The sequence below is a fragment of the Gambusia affinis genome, linkage group LG08 (genome assembly GCF_019740435.1).
Source record: "Gambusia affinis linkage group LG08, SWU_Gaff_1.0, whole genome shotgun sequence".
Classification (NCBI taxonomy): Eukaryota; Metazoa; Chordata; class Actinopteri; order Cyprinodontiformes; family Poeciliidae; genus Gambusia; species Gambusia affinis.
Window position 1 is genome coordinate 18,890,929 of NC_057875.1, and position 17,124 is coordinate 18,908,052.

General features: G+C 39.1%; 2 protein-coding genes across 2 annotated transcripts; one reads left to right on the forward strand and one right to left on the reverse strand.

Annotated features, from left to right (window-relative positions):
* The first annotated feature begins 91 nt into the window (after window positions 1-91).
* prmt7 (protein arginine methyltransferase 7) lies at window positions 92-10,802 on the forward strand. Its single transcript, XM_044124851.1, has 17 exons — window positions 92-316; window positions 1,740-1,776; window positions 2,103-2,252; window positions 3,099-3,207; window positions 3,761-3,873; window positions 5,071-5,300; window positions 5,372-5,552; window positions 6,619-6,746; window positions 6,844-6,982; window positions 7,060-7,143; window positions 7,244-7,291; window positions 7,706-7,795; window positions 8,747-8,908; window positions 9,263-9,337; window positions 9,554-9,714; window positions 10,062-10,158; window positions 10,289-10,802. Exons 1-17 carry the CDS (start codon window positions 222-224, stop codon window positions 10,445-10,447), a joined length of 2,058 nt encoding a protein of 685 aa, XP_043980786.1. The 5' UTR covers window positions 92-221; the 3' UTR covers window positions 10,448-10,802.
* Window positions 10,803-10,931: 129 nt separating this feature from the next.
* On the reverse strand, window positions 10,932-17,040 carry ciapin1 (cytokine induced apoptosis inhibitor 1). The gene is made up of 9 exons (XM_044124852.1): window positions 16,960-17,040; window positions 15,389-15,551; window positions 14,966-15,109; window positions 14,278-14,357; window positions 13,024-13,192; window positions 12,843-12,919; window positions 11,999-12,117; window positions 11,708-11,789; window positions 10,932-11,613 (listed from the first exon to the last, which is right to left on the reverse strand). The coding sequence occupies exons 2-9, from the start codon at window positions 15,543-15,545 to the stop codon at window positions 11,503-11,505; spliced, it is 939 nt and encodes a 312-aa protein (XP_043980787.1). The 5' UTR covers window positions 15,546-15,551; window positions 16,960-17,040; the 3' UTR covers window positions 10,932-11,502.
* Window positions 17,041-17,124: the final 84 nt, after the last annotated feature.

Below are 17,124 nucleotides of genomic sequence, written 5' to 3' on the forward strand. Positions count from 1 at the left end.
CTGTGCTGACATCTAGCGACGAGAAAATATAGGACGCTCTTTGACACGTGACACGTACTTTGGTCACGTGACCATAACAGCTAGTGACGTTTCATTCCAATATGGTGGCCTGCATGGAAGCAATGCAGTGTTAATAATCCTGTTAACTTTTAGGTTTGTAGGGAATAATAATTCGACTAAAATCAGCTTTTTTTTTCCACTCCTTGGACCTCCTGGCGGAAATGAAGACCTTCTGTGGCAGAGCGAACCCGACCACCGGAGCTTTGGACTGGGTGGAGGAGAGCGAGGAGTACGACTACCACCAGGAGATAGCCAGGTGGGTCCGACACGACCGGGCGGCACTAGGAGCGAGGCAGACGGGATGGAAACTATGGCGAGGGGCCGCTGTGCTGCTGCTCTGATGATACAGTGGCTTAAAAGCGTGTATATGTGAACATTAAAATTCACATTAGAGAGGACATTGTCGGTTATATCTGTTATAAAAATCATGAAGCATTATTTGATAAAATCTTAAGTTGTGAATTCGACCCAGCAGTACCGAGCTTTGACCGGTTTTGCTTTGTAATTGGATAAGCAGGACATTTATAGTCAATAAATAGTCAAACCTTGATAAAAGAAGGTTTGACAAAACTCTTGGTATTGATGATACATTTTTAGACAAGCTGATGAGAAAGAGAGGATGCAATTGACAGAAGGCAAATACATCAGCACACCACATGAATTAATTAAATATCAACTTTAAAAATAGTACGAAAATACTAGAGTAAGTTAAAAAGACACACTTAGGATGTTAAATCATTCCAATATGGTGTCTGAAAGAAAATTTACTTTACCAGTTGCAGTTTTTATTATTTGTAAAAAAAAAAAATAAAAAAATAAAAAGAAAAAGAGAGAAAAAAAGAAGAAAATAAGAAAAACCTTATTTTTAAAAGGTCATTAAACAGATAGTTGACATCGCTGGTCGTCTCATACAGAAAGAGGTTCTGGTTCAGGTTTCATTCAGGTCAAACCTGAGAGTGTAGTAGCTGATCACTACACAGCTCTGGAAAAAAAAATTAAAAGACCAGTTTCTCTGATTGTACTCTATAGGTATATGTTCGAGTAAAATTAACATTGTTTTTTTTATACTATGAACTACTGACAACATGTCTCTGAAATTTTGTATTTATTAGCATAAAATGAGAAATAGTCAAAATAACAAAACGATGCAGTGCTCTCAGACCTCAAATAATGCAAAGACAAGAAGTTCATATTCATTTAGAAACAACAATACTGATGTTTTAACTCAGGAAGAGTTCAGAGAATTAAGATTTAGTGGAATAACCATGAGGTTTTTAATGGGGTTCAGAGTACTGGGCTCTTCATTTTTTCCAGATTTGTATAGGTTTAGAATGGCAATAAAATCCAAATTATCTTTGGCCACTGAATTAGATCAACGTTTTTAAATGTTTTTTTCTTATTATTTCTAGATGTTAAGTATCAGGTGAATAATAAAGTGGAGATGCAGCAGATTATTTATGATGTCAAGTAATGTTGAGAAGAAAATATAATTACGATTTCTAATTTTTCATTGATAGTTGGAGGCTTACCAGATTTATACAATATCCTGTATTCTTTTGTTCCAGATAAAACAAAAAAACCCAGACCCAAAACAATCTGAATCTACAGGGTTGATGTCTAAAATGTCATGATCGAAGTGTTGTGAGATTAAGACATTAGAAAATATGTTTCTGTTTCAGGTCTTGTTATGCCGACATGCTGCATGACCACGACAGGGTGAGAACTCCACACACACTTCGCTGCTCCCTGACTGCATTTAACCATCCATGTAGTGACTTCTAGTTGATTAATGACAGCATAGATGGTCTTCGTATGGTGAATGAATTTGAATCTGTTTATACCTCATCGTTTTGGCTTTATAGCCTTTTTAATCCTCTAAAAACCTATTTTATCCACCTGAACTCGTCAAAGATTGCCTGCGTTATTTGACAAGAAAGTTAAAATCACAGCGATTTACAATAAATATTTTCTTATTAAAAGTATGCTAAAAGAAAGTGGTTAGCTGTGCAAATGTTTGCTTGAATAATTTCGCCTCCTTTCAGAACGAGAAGTACTACCAGGGCATCCGGGCCGCTGTGTCCAGAATAAAGGCTCGAGGCGAGCGAGTCGTCGTCCTGGACATCGGGACTGGAACCGGCCTCCTGTCCATGATGGCCGTCACCGCCGGAGCCGACTTCTGTTACGCCGTGGAGGTACTGAAATATTCTCTGTTTGTCCCGTAAAATGTCAACAATTGCAGCAGAAGTTCACTGAAAATCGAAGCCTAGAAAAACAATTTCTTCATCATTTGACCTCTGATGTCATTTGACCTTTAAAGTTTTGTCTGTTCTTTACGCTTCACTGCATTTCGTGCTTTGGGTTGCATTCTTGTTCAAAAAGTGCCTTATAAATACTGTTGACTTTATGCACTTAAAAAAAAAAAAAAGTATATGGACTTCTAGTGGCTCAAGCAGGTTTCCAACCATGTGGTTTTTTTACTGCAACTGAGGTATTTTTTTAATATACCTCCGTTGCACATTGTTTTGAAGAGTATTCCAGACTTTTAGCTAATCTTTTTAGTTTTTTTTTTCTTCATAATTTAGAAATGAGAAATTTAAACAACACCGGCTTCACTTCGGTGCTTGGAAGGAGCAGAAGAAAGAAATTGTTGCTGCAAAAACACATAAAGTGCAGCATGAATGTCAATTTTTTTTTGTTTCAGGGATTCCAAGTCAAAGTTTGCATCGTCTTGGTTGACATTTGGGCAACAAAATGAAGTAGTTTAAGGGCTGAAAAAAAATCTTCAGCAGAGGAAAAGTTTGTGAAGTGAACAAAATATTGTCCTGAAAAGGGACTAGAACATTTCTGGTTCCTTAAACTTGAAGTATTTATCTGAAAATGATGACGGACACGAGTGAAAATGAGTGGAAAAGCAGCCAAGTTTCTTGAGAACCACTGACCATCATCAACACTTCATGACGAGCCAACAAGAAAAGCAGAGAGCTGCACAAAGCTTTGCTCTTCCTAAATAATTGTAATAAAACATGGATTTTCTGCAGGTCTTTAAGCCCATGGCAGAAGCGGCTCAGTGCATCGTGAAGAAGAACGACTTCTCTGACAAGATCAAGATTATCAACAAACACTCGTCAGATGTGACGGTGGGACCAGGTGAGAGAGAAGCAAGCCATAAAATACACATCCCTGCTCTGACTACTGATGTCTAACTTGGAAATTAATTTATACCTAAAAAAACAATCACAGTTGTTTAATATAGTAAGGATGGCTACCAGATTATAACCACTTTTAAGTACAGTAAATGTGCCTTCTATTTACTGAATCTGTTGCATCACCCAACCTTAGCGTTCAATATAAACTTACCTAAATTAATCAATTAATTGAATTAATTAGTTTATGTTATTTACTTTGTTTAGTTACTTTTAAACTAAGCCGAGGAATGAGTCACTTATAATGTTTTTGTTGCATTTAAATTTCATCTCACAGCTTTAATCATGTTCAAATCTGTATTGTTTATTTTTTTCCTGGAAATATTTCCTGCCGATTCATTTATTTAACCTCTCAAAACATTTTTGAGAACTCATCGAAAGTTGTTTCTAAATATTTAGGCGTCTATTTATTACTAGTGAAAGTAAAAGTCTTTTTTTTTTTTTCTTTCCTTTCTCAGTGGCTTCATTTTGTGAATATTCTGGTTGTGTTTTAACAGATGGGGACATGCAGGAGAAGGCCAACCTGCTGATCACAGAGCTGTTTGACACCGAGCTCATCGGGGAGGGAGCTCTGCCCAGCTACGAGCACGCTCACCAAAACCTGGTCCAGGTTTGTCCAAAGCCTTTCAAATTCAATACCCTTCTTCACTGCCGCTCATACAGATAAGAGGTAATGTATTTTTTTCCATGTCTGAAATGTACGAGAGGCCATTTAAGCTGTCATCTGTTTCTTCTCTCCATCCAACGTACATTATTTTCACACAAACCTTTCCTCACAAATAGAAATGGTATTAGTTTTAGAAATAAGTTAAAAACCAGGAGTAGTTTCTAGAGAAAATGCTAACATGAAATAAGTTTAATAAAGCCTTTACATCATTTCATAAATGCCTTCAATAGATAAAATTAATAAATCTTCTTAATAGAAATATTTTAAATATCTGTTGTTTTTGTTTATTCTGTTTTTAAAATATTTGAGAAAAAGAGACATACTTTATTTGCAATACATTATAGTTATTGAAGATGCCTTAAATTAGCATTTTCTGCCCCTTTGGAAGCGTTTTTGTCATTGGTTCAAGTGTTTATATAATTGGCCAATGACTGTCCACCTTGTTGCAGAGTAAAGGTCGCGATGTGGCTAAAAATTAGTAAGATGTGATCTAATTTCTGTTCAACTTGTTGTTTCATTTGGCCTCATTGTGAAGAAATTAAGTAAGTTTTTCCTCGTATTTTGTTTGTATGAATATGTAAGATATTTTTAGGATTTGTGTTTTAAAACTGAAGCTTAGCACCACTTAGTAAATACACTAATATTTTACTTATGTTGAGTAAAATACTGTATTAGTGCAGATAGCTTTTAGAGCATTATGTGCCTTTTTTTTTTTTTTAAGGTTTTAGTGGCTCTAGTGGCTTTTATTTGATAGTTAATTGACAGGAAAGTGGGTAATGAGAGAAGGGGGAAGACATGCGGCAAAGGTCGCCAGGCCGGGAATCGAACCCACGACGGCCGCGTCGAGGACCAAGGCCTCCATATGTGGGCTGTGCTTAACCCCTGCGCCACCACAGCACATCCCATTATGTGCGTTTTTATGCCACCTGCTATTGGAGATTTATTTTTTATTTAATTCATGTCAATGGCATTTCCCTGTAGAGGGCGCTTGAAAAGTATTTTTTTCATTTTGGACCAGATGAAAAATGTTTGCACCTTGGTTGTTTTATTCATCTGTCAGCTTTTCATTTGAACCTCTTAAATCATCGGTTGTGTCTGCTGGATTATTTTTGGCTCTTCACAGTTTCTCTCTGTGCGCAGGCGGGCTGTGAGGCGGTGCCTCACCGGGCCACCGTCTACGCCCAGCTGGTGGAGTCGGAGCTGCTGTGGAGCTGGGCCCAGCTGCAGCCAGCGGAGGTGGAGGGGGCCCGTCTGGTCCCGCCGCCCGCCGTCGGCCGCTGTGCCGGCGCTCACTCGGTTTGTGACGTCCAGCTGAGCCAGGTCCCCCCCAGCAGCTTCACCCCGCTGAGTCCGCTCTGCACCATGTTCAGGTAGAAGAGTCTTCTGCTTTTCTTGTTTCCAGCACGCGGTCACTGCTCTCACCTGTCTGCGTCCTTCCCAGTGTGGACTTCAGCAAACCAGTTAGCAGTGCCTTCCAGTTCCACTCCACCAGGTTCGTGGCTCGCTCCGGCGGTCGGGCTCAGGTCGTTCTGTCCTGGTGGGACCTGGAGATGGATCCCAGCGGAACCATTGTGTGCAGCATGGCTCCTGGCTGGACGTATCCACAGCCGGCGAAGGCCCCAGTGAGTAACTGGTCAGAGCGTTAGGAGGCAGATCTGTCCAGAGCGACGACTCTAAAGCTTGTTGGGGGTAAAAGATGTGCAGAAGATTTACGACACGAGTTTAACAAACTGAGTTTAATTTGTTGCTGTTTCTTAAAGTGGGGGACTTCAGATTGTTAGCGTAGTGTATTTATTGATTTATTGCTCAACCTTTTTAGTCTTACCAGCTATCCGAAGTTTTTAATCGACAAGTTTTGTGTTTTTTAACCTCCATTGATTGAAGCAGTGGAATTAAATGCTACACCCTCTAGTTAAATATTAATTGTTGGTGTCTTGTTTTTACTGTGACTTTCTGTAATATTAGTTCCCTATTGGGACATGAATGAATATCTGAATCTGAATGTGTGAAACTTAAGGTCCGGGGTCCAAATCCATCCCGCCGTTGCTTTTTATGTGGCCCTCTGAACTCCAGAGTTCTTAAATATCATCATATCAATTAAATCAAAGAAGTTTTTATTTGTTTACTGCTAATTACAGAGCAGCCCTTCCAGTTTTTCATGATTAACTGATGGTTGAAATTCATGCAAAATCAACAGATTCACATGTTTTTGTGCGAATGCATAATTGTGAGTCTATTGCAATTTTCCACAAGAAATGGTCAAAAACGTAGCGTTTAAGTGATGCTAACTCCCGCCTGCAAGTGGCAGCATTTCTTACTTCCATCACAACGCTCCCTCAGCTCCACTTAATGTCAAGTTGTAGTTTGTGATCAATGTGGTGAGTAATAAATATTTTTAAAGTAGCTCTACAAAATCAGTGATTTTGATTGCAAAAAAATCACAAAAATAATCTTAAGATCCTGGACGGACCGGTCAGTGGGAAAAGATGTACAATATTATTTAGTTTACACAAGTCATTGAATGCAGACGGAGCTTTTCTTCATATTTTAACTGTTTGTTAATGTGTTTTATCAATACATCCTGGCGAAACCAGCCGTTTGAGAACATCTGTGACGTAGATTTGGCCCAAAATGAAAAACCAGCTGTAAGTTTCTCCAGTAAATCCGAGTCCTGCTGGTGTGTTTTAGTGGCGGGATCACTGGATGCAGAGTGTTTACTTCCTGCCTGCAGAGCGCCAGGTGGCTGAGCAAGAGGAGCTCAGTCTGTCGGTCTGCCATGACGACTACAGTCTGTGGTACAGCCTCCAGCCTCACAGGTCAGCTGGGACAGCTTTGTTTTGTCATTACTTCCCCAATTAATCGAGGTGTAACGTTTACCTCAGTTTGGTGAACCTCTCCGTCCCGATGTTTCAGTCTCCAGGACGCCCAGGCTAAGACCCCGCCGTCTCGGCCGTGTTGCACCTGTCAGGCTCACCTCGTCTGGACTCGGCCTCGCTTCGGTGAACTAAACGACAGACGGCGTACGGGGAGCTACGTCGCAGCTCTTCGGAGTGTAAGCGAGCGCCGTCGTCATGGCCGAGTGTACATGGTTGCGTTTGTGTGCGTTCATTAAAGCGACGGTCCCTCCAGGTTCTGAGCGAGGACAGTGTGTGTCTCTCTGTCAGCGATGGAAGTCTGCTTCCTGTGTTCGCTCACATGCTGGGAGCCAAGAAGGTACGGCAGCGCCTGCAATCCAAATGTCCCTGCTCAGATTCTCGTATTAATGTGTTGTTTTGTTTTTGTTTGTTTTTTTGTGCTGTTGTTCCTGACTCAGGTGTTCAGTTTGGAAAACTCCAGAATGTCCAAACAAGTTATTGAGGAGGTAAAACTACAAAGTTATTGTCTGAAGGCTTTTGTTTGGTACCAAATGATGGGATGGTGATTAATAGAGGGAAGACTTAATTAGCTCTTTGGCGTATCAGCAAGCTTTGGAAAGCCCTGGTTTTTACTTATGACCACAATCAGCTTCATTGGGGCAAGTTGGAGCAGGAATGAATCCAGAGGCATTTGAAGAATGGAGTTGCAAACTCCTGAGACAGATTATAATTAACCCACATTTTCTGGACACTTTTCTTTTTTTGTTACCTAAACCTAAACCAGGCGTCAAGCTACCACTACGCTCAGTCCTGTTGAATACATTTAGCTAAAGCTACAAACGCTACATAATCTAAAGAGTTTTTTTTTTGGTTGTTGTTGTAGAAAAATGTTTCATTTTCTGATTAATTTTGCTCTGCAGATGCTGGAAGCCAACTCTCAGAAAGGCGGGGTTGAACTGCTGGAGATCAGGCCTGAACAGCTCACCAGTCAGGACCTCAGAGGAGAGCAGGTGCCGCTTTGAACGATGATCACACCGTGCAGCAGGACATTTCATTTATTTGATGATTTAAAAACAGAGCAAGAGGATGAAAACAGTCATTTTTATCAGAAATAGCATCTTTCACTCTGATCTGCTTCTCTGAACATCAAGCTAGCACCAAAATAGGGAGTTGGAAGAAGTGTTGTTTTTAGTATTTTTTTTTATTAGACCTAACCTCCAAAAGTACAAAAAATACAGGTGGTTGAAAGTTGTTGTTTTTTTAAGATATAATCAGAATAATTTTATTAAGTAAATCACCACAAAACATTAAAGAAGGGTCACTTGGACTGGGATTTACTTGAACAACCTTGTAACTCCTAGTTTGTAATTGTTGGGATTTTTAAATGCTAAGGTTAAATAATATAGAGCTTTCTTCTTTTTATACTTCTTAAAGCCCTTTCTGGGAAACCTTTTTACATTTGTAACAAATAGAGATGAACTAATCAATTGATCAGAGAGCAGGTCATTTGATAAATTAATTTTTATTTTTCATTTATTTAATGGCTAAAAACGCAGATCTCCCATAATCATCATCTTTCACTTTTTTGGAGTTTAGTAGAGATCTAGGTACATATTTTTTTGATGGATGAACAATTATAATCTTGTAATCCCTCTGTAATCTTGGATTCAGGACTTCATCAAACAACCTGCAGTCATTTTTTCTCTGTTAGGTGTTTTAGTCTTCAGGTAAAAAAACCAAAAAAAACAACCTTTGGGCTAAAATAACAATGAGACAGCAAGATCTCAAATAAAAACAATTTGCAGCTCTAGTAATTAGTTATTTTCTGTCCCAATTAAAGCAAAGTCATCAAAAAGTAACTTTAAGAATGGTGCATTTATTTAAAATAACACTTTACAAGTTAAAGACCCAGTTATGTTTTTAAGTTGATCATCTAAAACCTGGTGTTACGCCTCCTGCAGATTTCTGTCCTAATGGGGGAGCCGTACTTCAGCACCAGCCTCCTGCCGTGGCACTCCCTGTTCTTCTGGTACTGTAGGACGGCTCTGGCGGGCCTCCTGCGGCCCACTGCCACCATCCTGCCCTGCTCTGCCTCCCTGCATGTTGTGGCTGTGGAGTTCCAGGTCAGACAATCGAGCGATTGACCAAACATCATCCGAAAGGCACAACAAGTTGTTACCAGAACAATTCAACTTTTATGCACAATTACGTTTCAGTTTGAGTTGTAGAAACCTGATGATCTGATGCTAGCGTGTGCGACTCATTTAAAAAAATATTATTAAAGTTATTTTAACATGCTAGTATTAAATGAGATCTCTGACTTGTATCATTTTGAGCTCCTTCCTAATAGAGCCGTTCCTTTGAAAGGCTTCAGGTATTTCCGTTTTTGCTGAAAACTGGCAAGATTTGAAGTAAATTTCAAGCGAGTCCATTAAGATTTCAAAATAAATTATTGTGTTATTTTTGTTTATTGTCAGGATTTGTGGAGAATAAGAGCGCCGTGTGGAATATGTGAAGGTTTTGATGTCACTCCCATGGATGAGATGGTCCAGGTAAAGATTAAAATCAAGGTCAAGCTAAAATTTAACAAGTTATTTATTCCTAGGGTTGATGTATTAATATTAATACTATGTTGAGATGTGTTTTTGTATTTGAAAATGTATACGTGTGTATTTAAATCACCCATGAGAGGAAACCAAGGTCTGAGCCGAGTTCATAAAGCTGAGCTGGAGTTGCAGAAGGTGGATTCAGGCTCTGTGTTTCCACAGCGCTCTCTGGATTTCCGTGAGTCCCGTGAAGCAGAGCCCCACCCGCTGTGGGAATATCCATGTCGAGCTCTCACTCACCCCGCTGCTGTCATGACCTTTGACTTCACACAGTGTGTCCCTCGAGAGCCAGTCAGCAGCCAGGGCTCGCTGCCTTTCATAAGGTAGAATCTGCTTCCTTCCTTGTGACGCTCCAAATGGAGAATCAGAAGAATGTTTGTGTGTTTACGGTAGTTAAATTATTATTTTTATTTTATTGAATGCACTTTTTCATTTAGGTTACTTTTACTGAGTAGCTTCATAGTTCAGATTTGGAAGGTCTAGTTTTCTTATGCATCATTTTTGCAAACTACTGCAATAAAAAAATGCCACCTTCAGCTTAGGGGAGAAAATGTTTTTTTTTGAGACGGGTTTGTTTATGTTTAATTAAATTTTCTTCTACTGCTGCTTCATTTGTCCAGAAGTTAGGGCTTGGTATTTCTGTTAAACTGTGTTTAAAAATCGGTTTCAGGACAGGTCGATGTCACGGTGTTGCCTTGTGGATGGAATATCACCTGACTGATGATGTCACTGTCAGTGGGGGTCTGACTCAACCGATCAGTGAGCAGGTACCTTCCCCTTTTGTCATCTGCGCAAGCATATCGGGGAACAGTCTTTAAAATAGTCTTTTTCAAGTCGTTAAAATCATTCAAATTCGTCTGAAATCTGACGGCTCGTGTTTTTCTGTTTTCCCTGCAGGGGGACTGCGAGTGGAGTCGACACAGGAAGCAGGGAGTTTACTTCCTGAGGTCGGCGTGGGACAGTTTAGGTGACGGCAGGACCGGCGTGTCGTACAGCTTCACGTTCGAGCCCAGTTTAGGAGACGTCAAGATGGACTTTAGCATCACGGGTCACTGATGTGAATCCAAAGCTGCCTGAAAAAGTTTTACCTCAAGTCTCTTATTTAGAGGACATTTAACAGTGTGTTTACTATTGCTGTAATGACAGAAGTTACCGTTTGCCTTTTTTAAAAAAAAAAACATTTTTAACATCTGGAATTCTCAGGGCCAAACAGGCTTTGATATGGAGACATAAAAACCTCCTGCACAAGTTATCCTCCGACAGACCCACTGTTGTCTTGTTTTATAGTGAAAAATCAGACATGGACTTGTTTCTGTAAACTCCTAACTTTGCACAGACGAAGAAAACAAAAGTTTGGAGCACAAAACAAAAAAAAAGAGCGGAATAAAACAGAAGTAACATCTTTAGGTTCCCTGAGAGTCAAAGACTTTTCTATAAAGTTATATTACACAATTGTAAAAAAAAAAAAAAAAAAAAGATCCTCTGGTTGATCTGACAGGCATACACTGCTGGCAACAGAAAAGGACGACAAAACCCGAAGTATCAGAGCCCTTCACCACATTCTGTGGATTAAATTCAAAAGTTTATTTCTAATAAATGACAGAAAGTGAAATGATGACTTCATACATAAATAAGCTTCAGTTCAACAATTTCAGTGCAGCTTTCTGCGCCACTGTTCCAGCTTTGACAATGTCGGAAGATGATTTAAACCCCCAAAAACATTTCTATTCTGTGATTAGTTTTAATGAATGAAAAAAAAAAGAACAGACAACTGAGGTAAAGAGTTTCATTACTAGATTGCCAGAAAGGATGCTGGTTTCACTTGCATTGTCTTTTGACCCATGAAAAATCTGGCATCCTCTTAATTCAGGCACCAGATCGCATAGATATATTGATTGCAAATTTAAAATTCTGACCGAGTTGTTTAGGTTCTCGCTTGTTAAATGGCTCTCCTGTAAAGTCGTCGTGGCGTCACGATGCCTCATGGGAAACAACATTGCAGTGGCGTCAATGAGAACCCCCAGAGGGGCCTGACCAGTTCTGGGTGGATGGAGACGGAGGAATGTTAATGTCCTGAAGCGTGAGCAGCAGAGATGTGGAACGTTTTGGTTTCAGGCGTCTGTCAGCGTGTTGTTGTCCAGGACGATCTTCTCCCCGGGTTTGAACGCTGGCATTCCCAGGTACGGGCAGCTGGCGCAGCGGAAGGCATCACCAAGGTAACACTAGCACAAATTAAATACATCAATATTATTTTAATTATTTGGAAACAGAAGTCAACATTCTGATTTTTTTTTGTTTTTTTGTTACACTACTCACACTTCCACACGCAGACTTTGGTAGGTTAGTTTTCTGGTTCTCTTTGCTCTCCTGCTCCAATTCTTCAGCAAGCCCACACGTGCTGCACAATGACAGAATATACTAAATCATCTTAAAATATTAACAGTCTGGAACGACGTAGTGTAAATATATCAGATGTAGATATGATAGGACCTCAAATCAGCATGTCATCTGAGAATAGCCCAACCTCTGACCTCTCTGACCTTACGGCTTAGAGATTGAAGTGAAAGACGACCTTGGAGGATTTTAAAACGTAAGGGGGGACCTTACCAGTTCTTGCAGGCTTTTTTCTTGCCAGTTCCTTCTCCGCAGCTCGAAGCTTTAAGAGAATCTGGGTCCGGCTTCTTTAGGTCGTCCTCATCGAGAAGAGTGTCAGAGTCCAACAGATCCTGCAGCAAACGGAGCAGCAGAGTGGGGACAAACCGCATCAAGAGGCTGCAGCAGCTAGGTTACACTTTTTTAATTCTCGGTTTGTGGAAATCGCTTCTGACAAGCTAATAAATATGTTGCCACAATATTGCACAATTTTACATAAAGTTTATATTTAGTATCAAACAGACCTCTCAGTAAAATGAGTCATATTTGCCATATTTTATATTTCACGTCTAAACTCATCTTAAATTTATTGTTGGATAATTAGCTTCATGTCATCACTCTACATTTGTATACTGTAAGCCTCTTACTTCTGTTTGGTTCTATATTATCCATAATTGTCTTAACTCAACCCAGGAAGGTCGCTGTGTTTACATTACATACAGTATTTTCAGCTTCTTTTTCAAACAGTAAAACAAGTCAGAAACTGAACAACAGTCCAATAACGTTACCGAGTCACTTAAAAATACTCCAAAAATGATGTTCTTCTTTTGTGCAATTAGGATTTTAAGCTGTTTAAACCCAGTTTTAACAAATTGTTATTAATAAAGTCCAGGTTCTTATTTCCAATACAGCATTTTCTGATGATATTTCAGATATTTCTGTCTGTCATTGTACAAGCTGGATAAAGCATGCTCATTCAAAGGGCACGCAGCTCCTGGCTTGCTAACACAACTCATTAACCACAGTTTAAGTCATTCCTGCAGTGGTTTATGAAAAATCTAACTGGCTTTGAACTCACCACGTCGTCGTCGTTCATGTCGTTTGCTGACAGCATCCACATTTTCTTAGTGTTGGGATCCAGAGCTGGTTTCTCTGCTAAACACACAGATGTTAGCATTTATAGAGATTATAATGAACAAATGCTGCTAAAGCAGGTATGAAGATGATGACTGAATGACAGACCATCTTTGTAAACTTACCAGGCGTCTGTGTTTTTTTCCCAAACGACAGTTTGATCTGGCTGGCAGATCCCACCTCATAGTTGGGTTTGGCGGCAGATACGCGGACTCTAGTCAGAGTGTTTCCTTGGTAACCAGTGGCTGCTCTGAGGGAGCTCAGCGCCTCCGGGCTAAGTTCTGTTTTACTGACCTGAATGAAGAGACAGCAAGAGGGTCAGCAGATCTAACAGGGGATTAAACACAGATAATCTTGTAATGTTTTTTGACCCTATTTATTATTTGGGGGTGTACCATTAGCATATTTTTCCAGACTGAATACAAGTTTGAGTATTTCAGATTAGGTACTTACTGATTCCAAATAGTTAACAAGTTGGTGCTGACACATTACACAATGACTTTTATAAACACGTTTACATAGAACAAGCTGGCTTTTCTTCTTATAAGCTCAGAGTCCCAGCTGACTGATGAATAAAACATGACACACAGTGTTGCATTCATTTAAAACACATTTAAAATAATACAAAATGTACATTTTTTACAGGTTTTCCTGAACATACAACCACCATATATGTCAATTTAAATGTAAACTAAGAAAACGGTAAATTTTAGCCCCGCATCCCTATGATAGCAGAATTTTGTGCTCTTCTTCATGTTTCTGGAAGAAGACCACACTGTTGGTTACAGTGTGGTTGTGCTGTGCTGCAGCTACCAGCATCACACTCTTTGAATGCGTTTGAATTCATTGTTTACCTTTATCAGATCACCTGCGTTTTATTTGGAGCCACATTTCGCCCCTCCTCTTGACAGACTGTTTCTTTTTCTACTATCCTTTGTGTGTTTCTTTAAATTTCTCCAAACTACAGATATTTTCGCTCCCTCCGCCATTTAACTTCTCCCACCACTATTATCAATAACAACAAAATTCAGCCATAGAGTAGAAAGAAAGCAATTAAAATTCAGATGCACAAGCTAACTTACAAACAACTCACAGTTCCACAACCTTTTATCTCTTAATCCAGCCACCCTGTAGTTGACCTACATGGTAACTACTTGCAGAGGGAACAAACTTAAGAACCCAACGAGGTTTTAGCAACAGTGTAACCACCAAGCCACTGAATTAATTCTAGTGACGGCTTGATGTTCTTATTTAAACTCCGTTTCGTTCTCGTGAGTGATGACATCTATTTGGCTAATAATTCTGCCATGTTCATCTCCAGTATAATCACAGTAGATAATAAATTGGAGCATTTTACTGAACCCTTGCTTTTCACTCACCTCTGTTACCGACATGAAGCCAGACAACTTCAGAGCCGACATGAGTTTCTCTGCAGTCCTCATTGTTTGTGCTTCTGTGCCTGTAACACAAACACGGTTCATTTAGAGAACGCATAACAAACGATAACCAAGCTTGGGTTTTTTAGCAGGACTGCGTTTATAAAAGTTGTGCTGTACTTCTGCTGGCAATCGAACATAATTCCTAATGATTCTGAGGCCTACCCCATTCTCTCATAGTAACACAATAACACATATTTAGCACCTTTTAAGACCATTATGAATATAATTTAAACCTGTATCATGTCATATATGTACAAAGAAATCATTAAAAAAAAAAAAAAAATCACATATTTATATTGCCGTAGTGCTAAGCTTTTTAGCACAGAATGAATGCAGCATTGCTGAAGACGAACGTCATCCAGACAAGAAATTTACACTTACGACAGACATGAAAAGCTACTTTCTTAGTTATAAATCTTACTGGATGCACACATTGCAAGTGAAGGATAACAAATCCAGTTTACCAGGTGCCCTAATTTCTTTTTTATTTTTAAGTTACCCATGTAGTCCAACACTGTTATCCCCTGGGTATTTCAGACAAAAATGGCGGACAAAAGGGTTTCTGGTGCGGCTGCGTTAGAGTCAGCCACAGTGACCGTACTCCCAATCAGAGAATGATTCATCTTACCTGTGACTGGTTCATCGAGGAGCAGCTTCCCACCAGGTCGCAGCACTCTGACCATCTCGGCTAAAGTGTCTGGACTGTGGCTGTAGGAGCAGTCGGCCAGAAGACAGGAGAGCACCCAGTCAAAGGAAGAAGCTGCATGAGAGGCTGTGATGAAGAAGGAAGAACTACTGTCAGACTTTCTACTCATGCTTTCAATAGAAACTTTTTTTTGTCTAAATTATTGTTATATTTTTTTGCTCATGTATATCTGATTTTAAGATATCAATCCCATTAGAACTCAAAACAGGGTAAACTTTATTTAAAAACTTGGCCATAATCTGGATGTTTCAATACAGAATAATCATTTTAAGGAAGAATACATTGTTGTGTCACCAATTAAACTTAACTGGGTTGAATAATTCAATTGGTGGGCGATTGACTCACAGAGGGACAGTCTCTCCATGTTCTCCACTGAGACTTTTCCATCTGCACCTACTGCTGCCCTGAGTTCCTCAGCATATTGCTTCAAGGTTTCTGGTGTTGACGGCTGAGTCCACACCAGCAACACTTTGTCTCCTGCTTTGATACCAAGGTCGGCCATGATTTCCTGGGGAAAGATTAATCAAAATTGTTAACATTTTGCATTTCCCTTTTAAAAATTGGATAATTTACAAATTGCTGCAAAACAAAATATTACAAAGATGTTCTAAAAATAAGGTAAGGTTAGATCACAACTTTTAGGACTCGGTCTGAGCCTGCAGATTGGGTTTCAATTCTTCATAATATGTCAGCACCTTTAATTATAATGTTCAAGCAATACAGAAACAACACAAAGGTAGGCAGTATTTATACATCAACAAAACAAAATAGTGGGAGAGGAAAATGACAGGCTTGCTGTTCTTTTCCTTGATCTGTCAACATCGTCAACCACCAATTTTACATCACGTGACCCTTCAGGCTCAGACCAATATCCCAACGGAAAGAAACATGAGTTTTTCAGATCACTCCATCAATTCCATTATTTCCTGGAAGGTTTAAAGATTATGTGTGACCTTTAAATAAGTACATTTTTCTTTGTAAAAAAAAATAACCGCTATGAATAAAATATAAACCCTGGACTTTCTCAGTTTATGGTTTTATCTTTTGGGTTTGATATTTCTTAAGAATTGTTTTATAATACTTAGATGTAAAGCATAGACTCCCCAACTAGACACCAGTCAGGATCCAGATCAAAATGAGGATGTTTTTGGTTCCAGGTCAGTTTTTCGATTTCTGAACTCCAGTCTTGTGAAAGGCCTCAAGCCTGAAGTGTCTTATTTTATAAACAAATACAGGAAAATGTGCACACTTTACATTTCTGCTTCTCTCTAGCAGCACCCAATGTGCCATTTGGGGGTTTCCAAATTCTGTATATATAAAAAACAAATAATAATAATTACATACTTTTTAATACTGCCCAGATGTTGAAAAATGGAAACTAGAAAATGACACTTATCCAGTATATATGATGATCCCGGCTACAGTTCAGAACCAATGTGTAAGTTTTAAATACGGCTTTAATGTTTGGTAAACATTACTAAATTATGTGAATCATTCACTCTGCCCTTAACGTGGCTAATTTACAAATCAGCTAATAACTAATGTACAAATAAAACCTTGAAGATGAACTGACCAGTTATCTAGAATGTTCTCTATCAACTGAGTAACAAAGCCGCAAATTAAAATCCTCACTTGGTGTAAACCGAATACTTTTAGTATCAACAATGATCCACCAAACTTAGCTTTGGTGAAAATCTTTTTTTTTTTACTAAAAACCGACACAGTGACGCAGTTTGTAGCCGTTAGCGACACTTCTGAGGTTTTTTTGACACGTTGTTTAGACAGTGGGAGCCCGGTAAAGTTCTACCCCCAGAAAAAAATCAATAAAGGTTTCTAGTTATCTATGTAAAACACCTCCAATAAGTAATATTAACTAATTAATATAAAAACTAAAAGGATTTCTCTCAATGACTCACCTGCTCTTCTGACGGTACTTACACAAAACAAGTCGCCTAAGTGAATTGAAGGGGAGTGTTTCCGGTTATTAACTTTCAAAATAGAATTTTTTAAACGTTTAACATTTTAAATAATTTAATTCAAACAGAAATAATGTGGTGATGTATATTTATTACTTAATATAT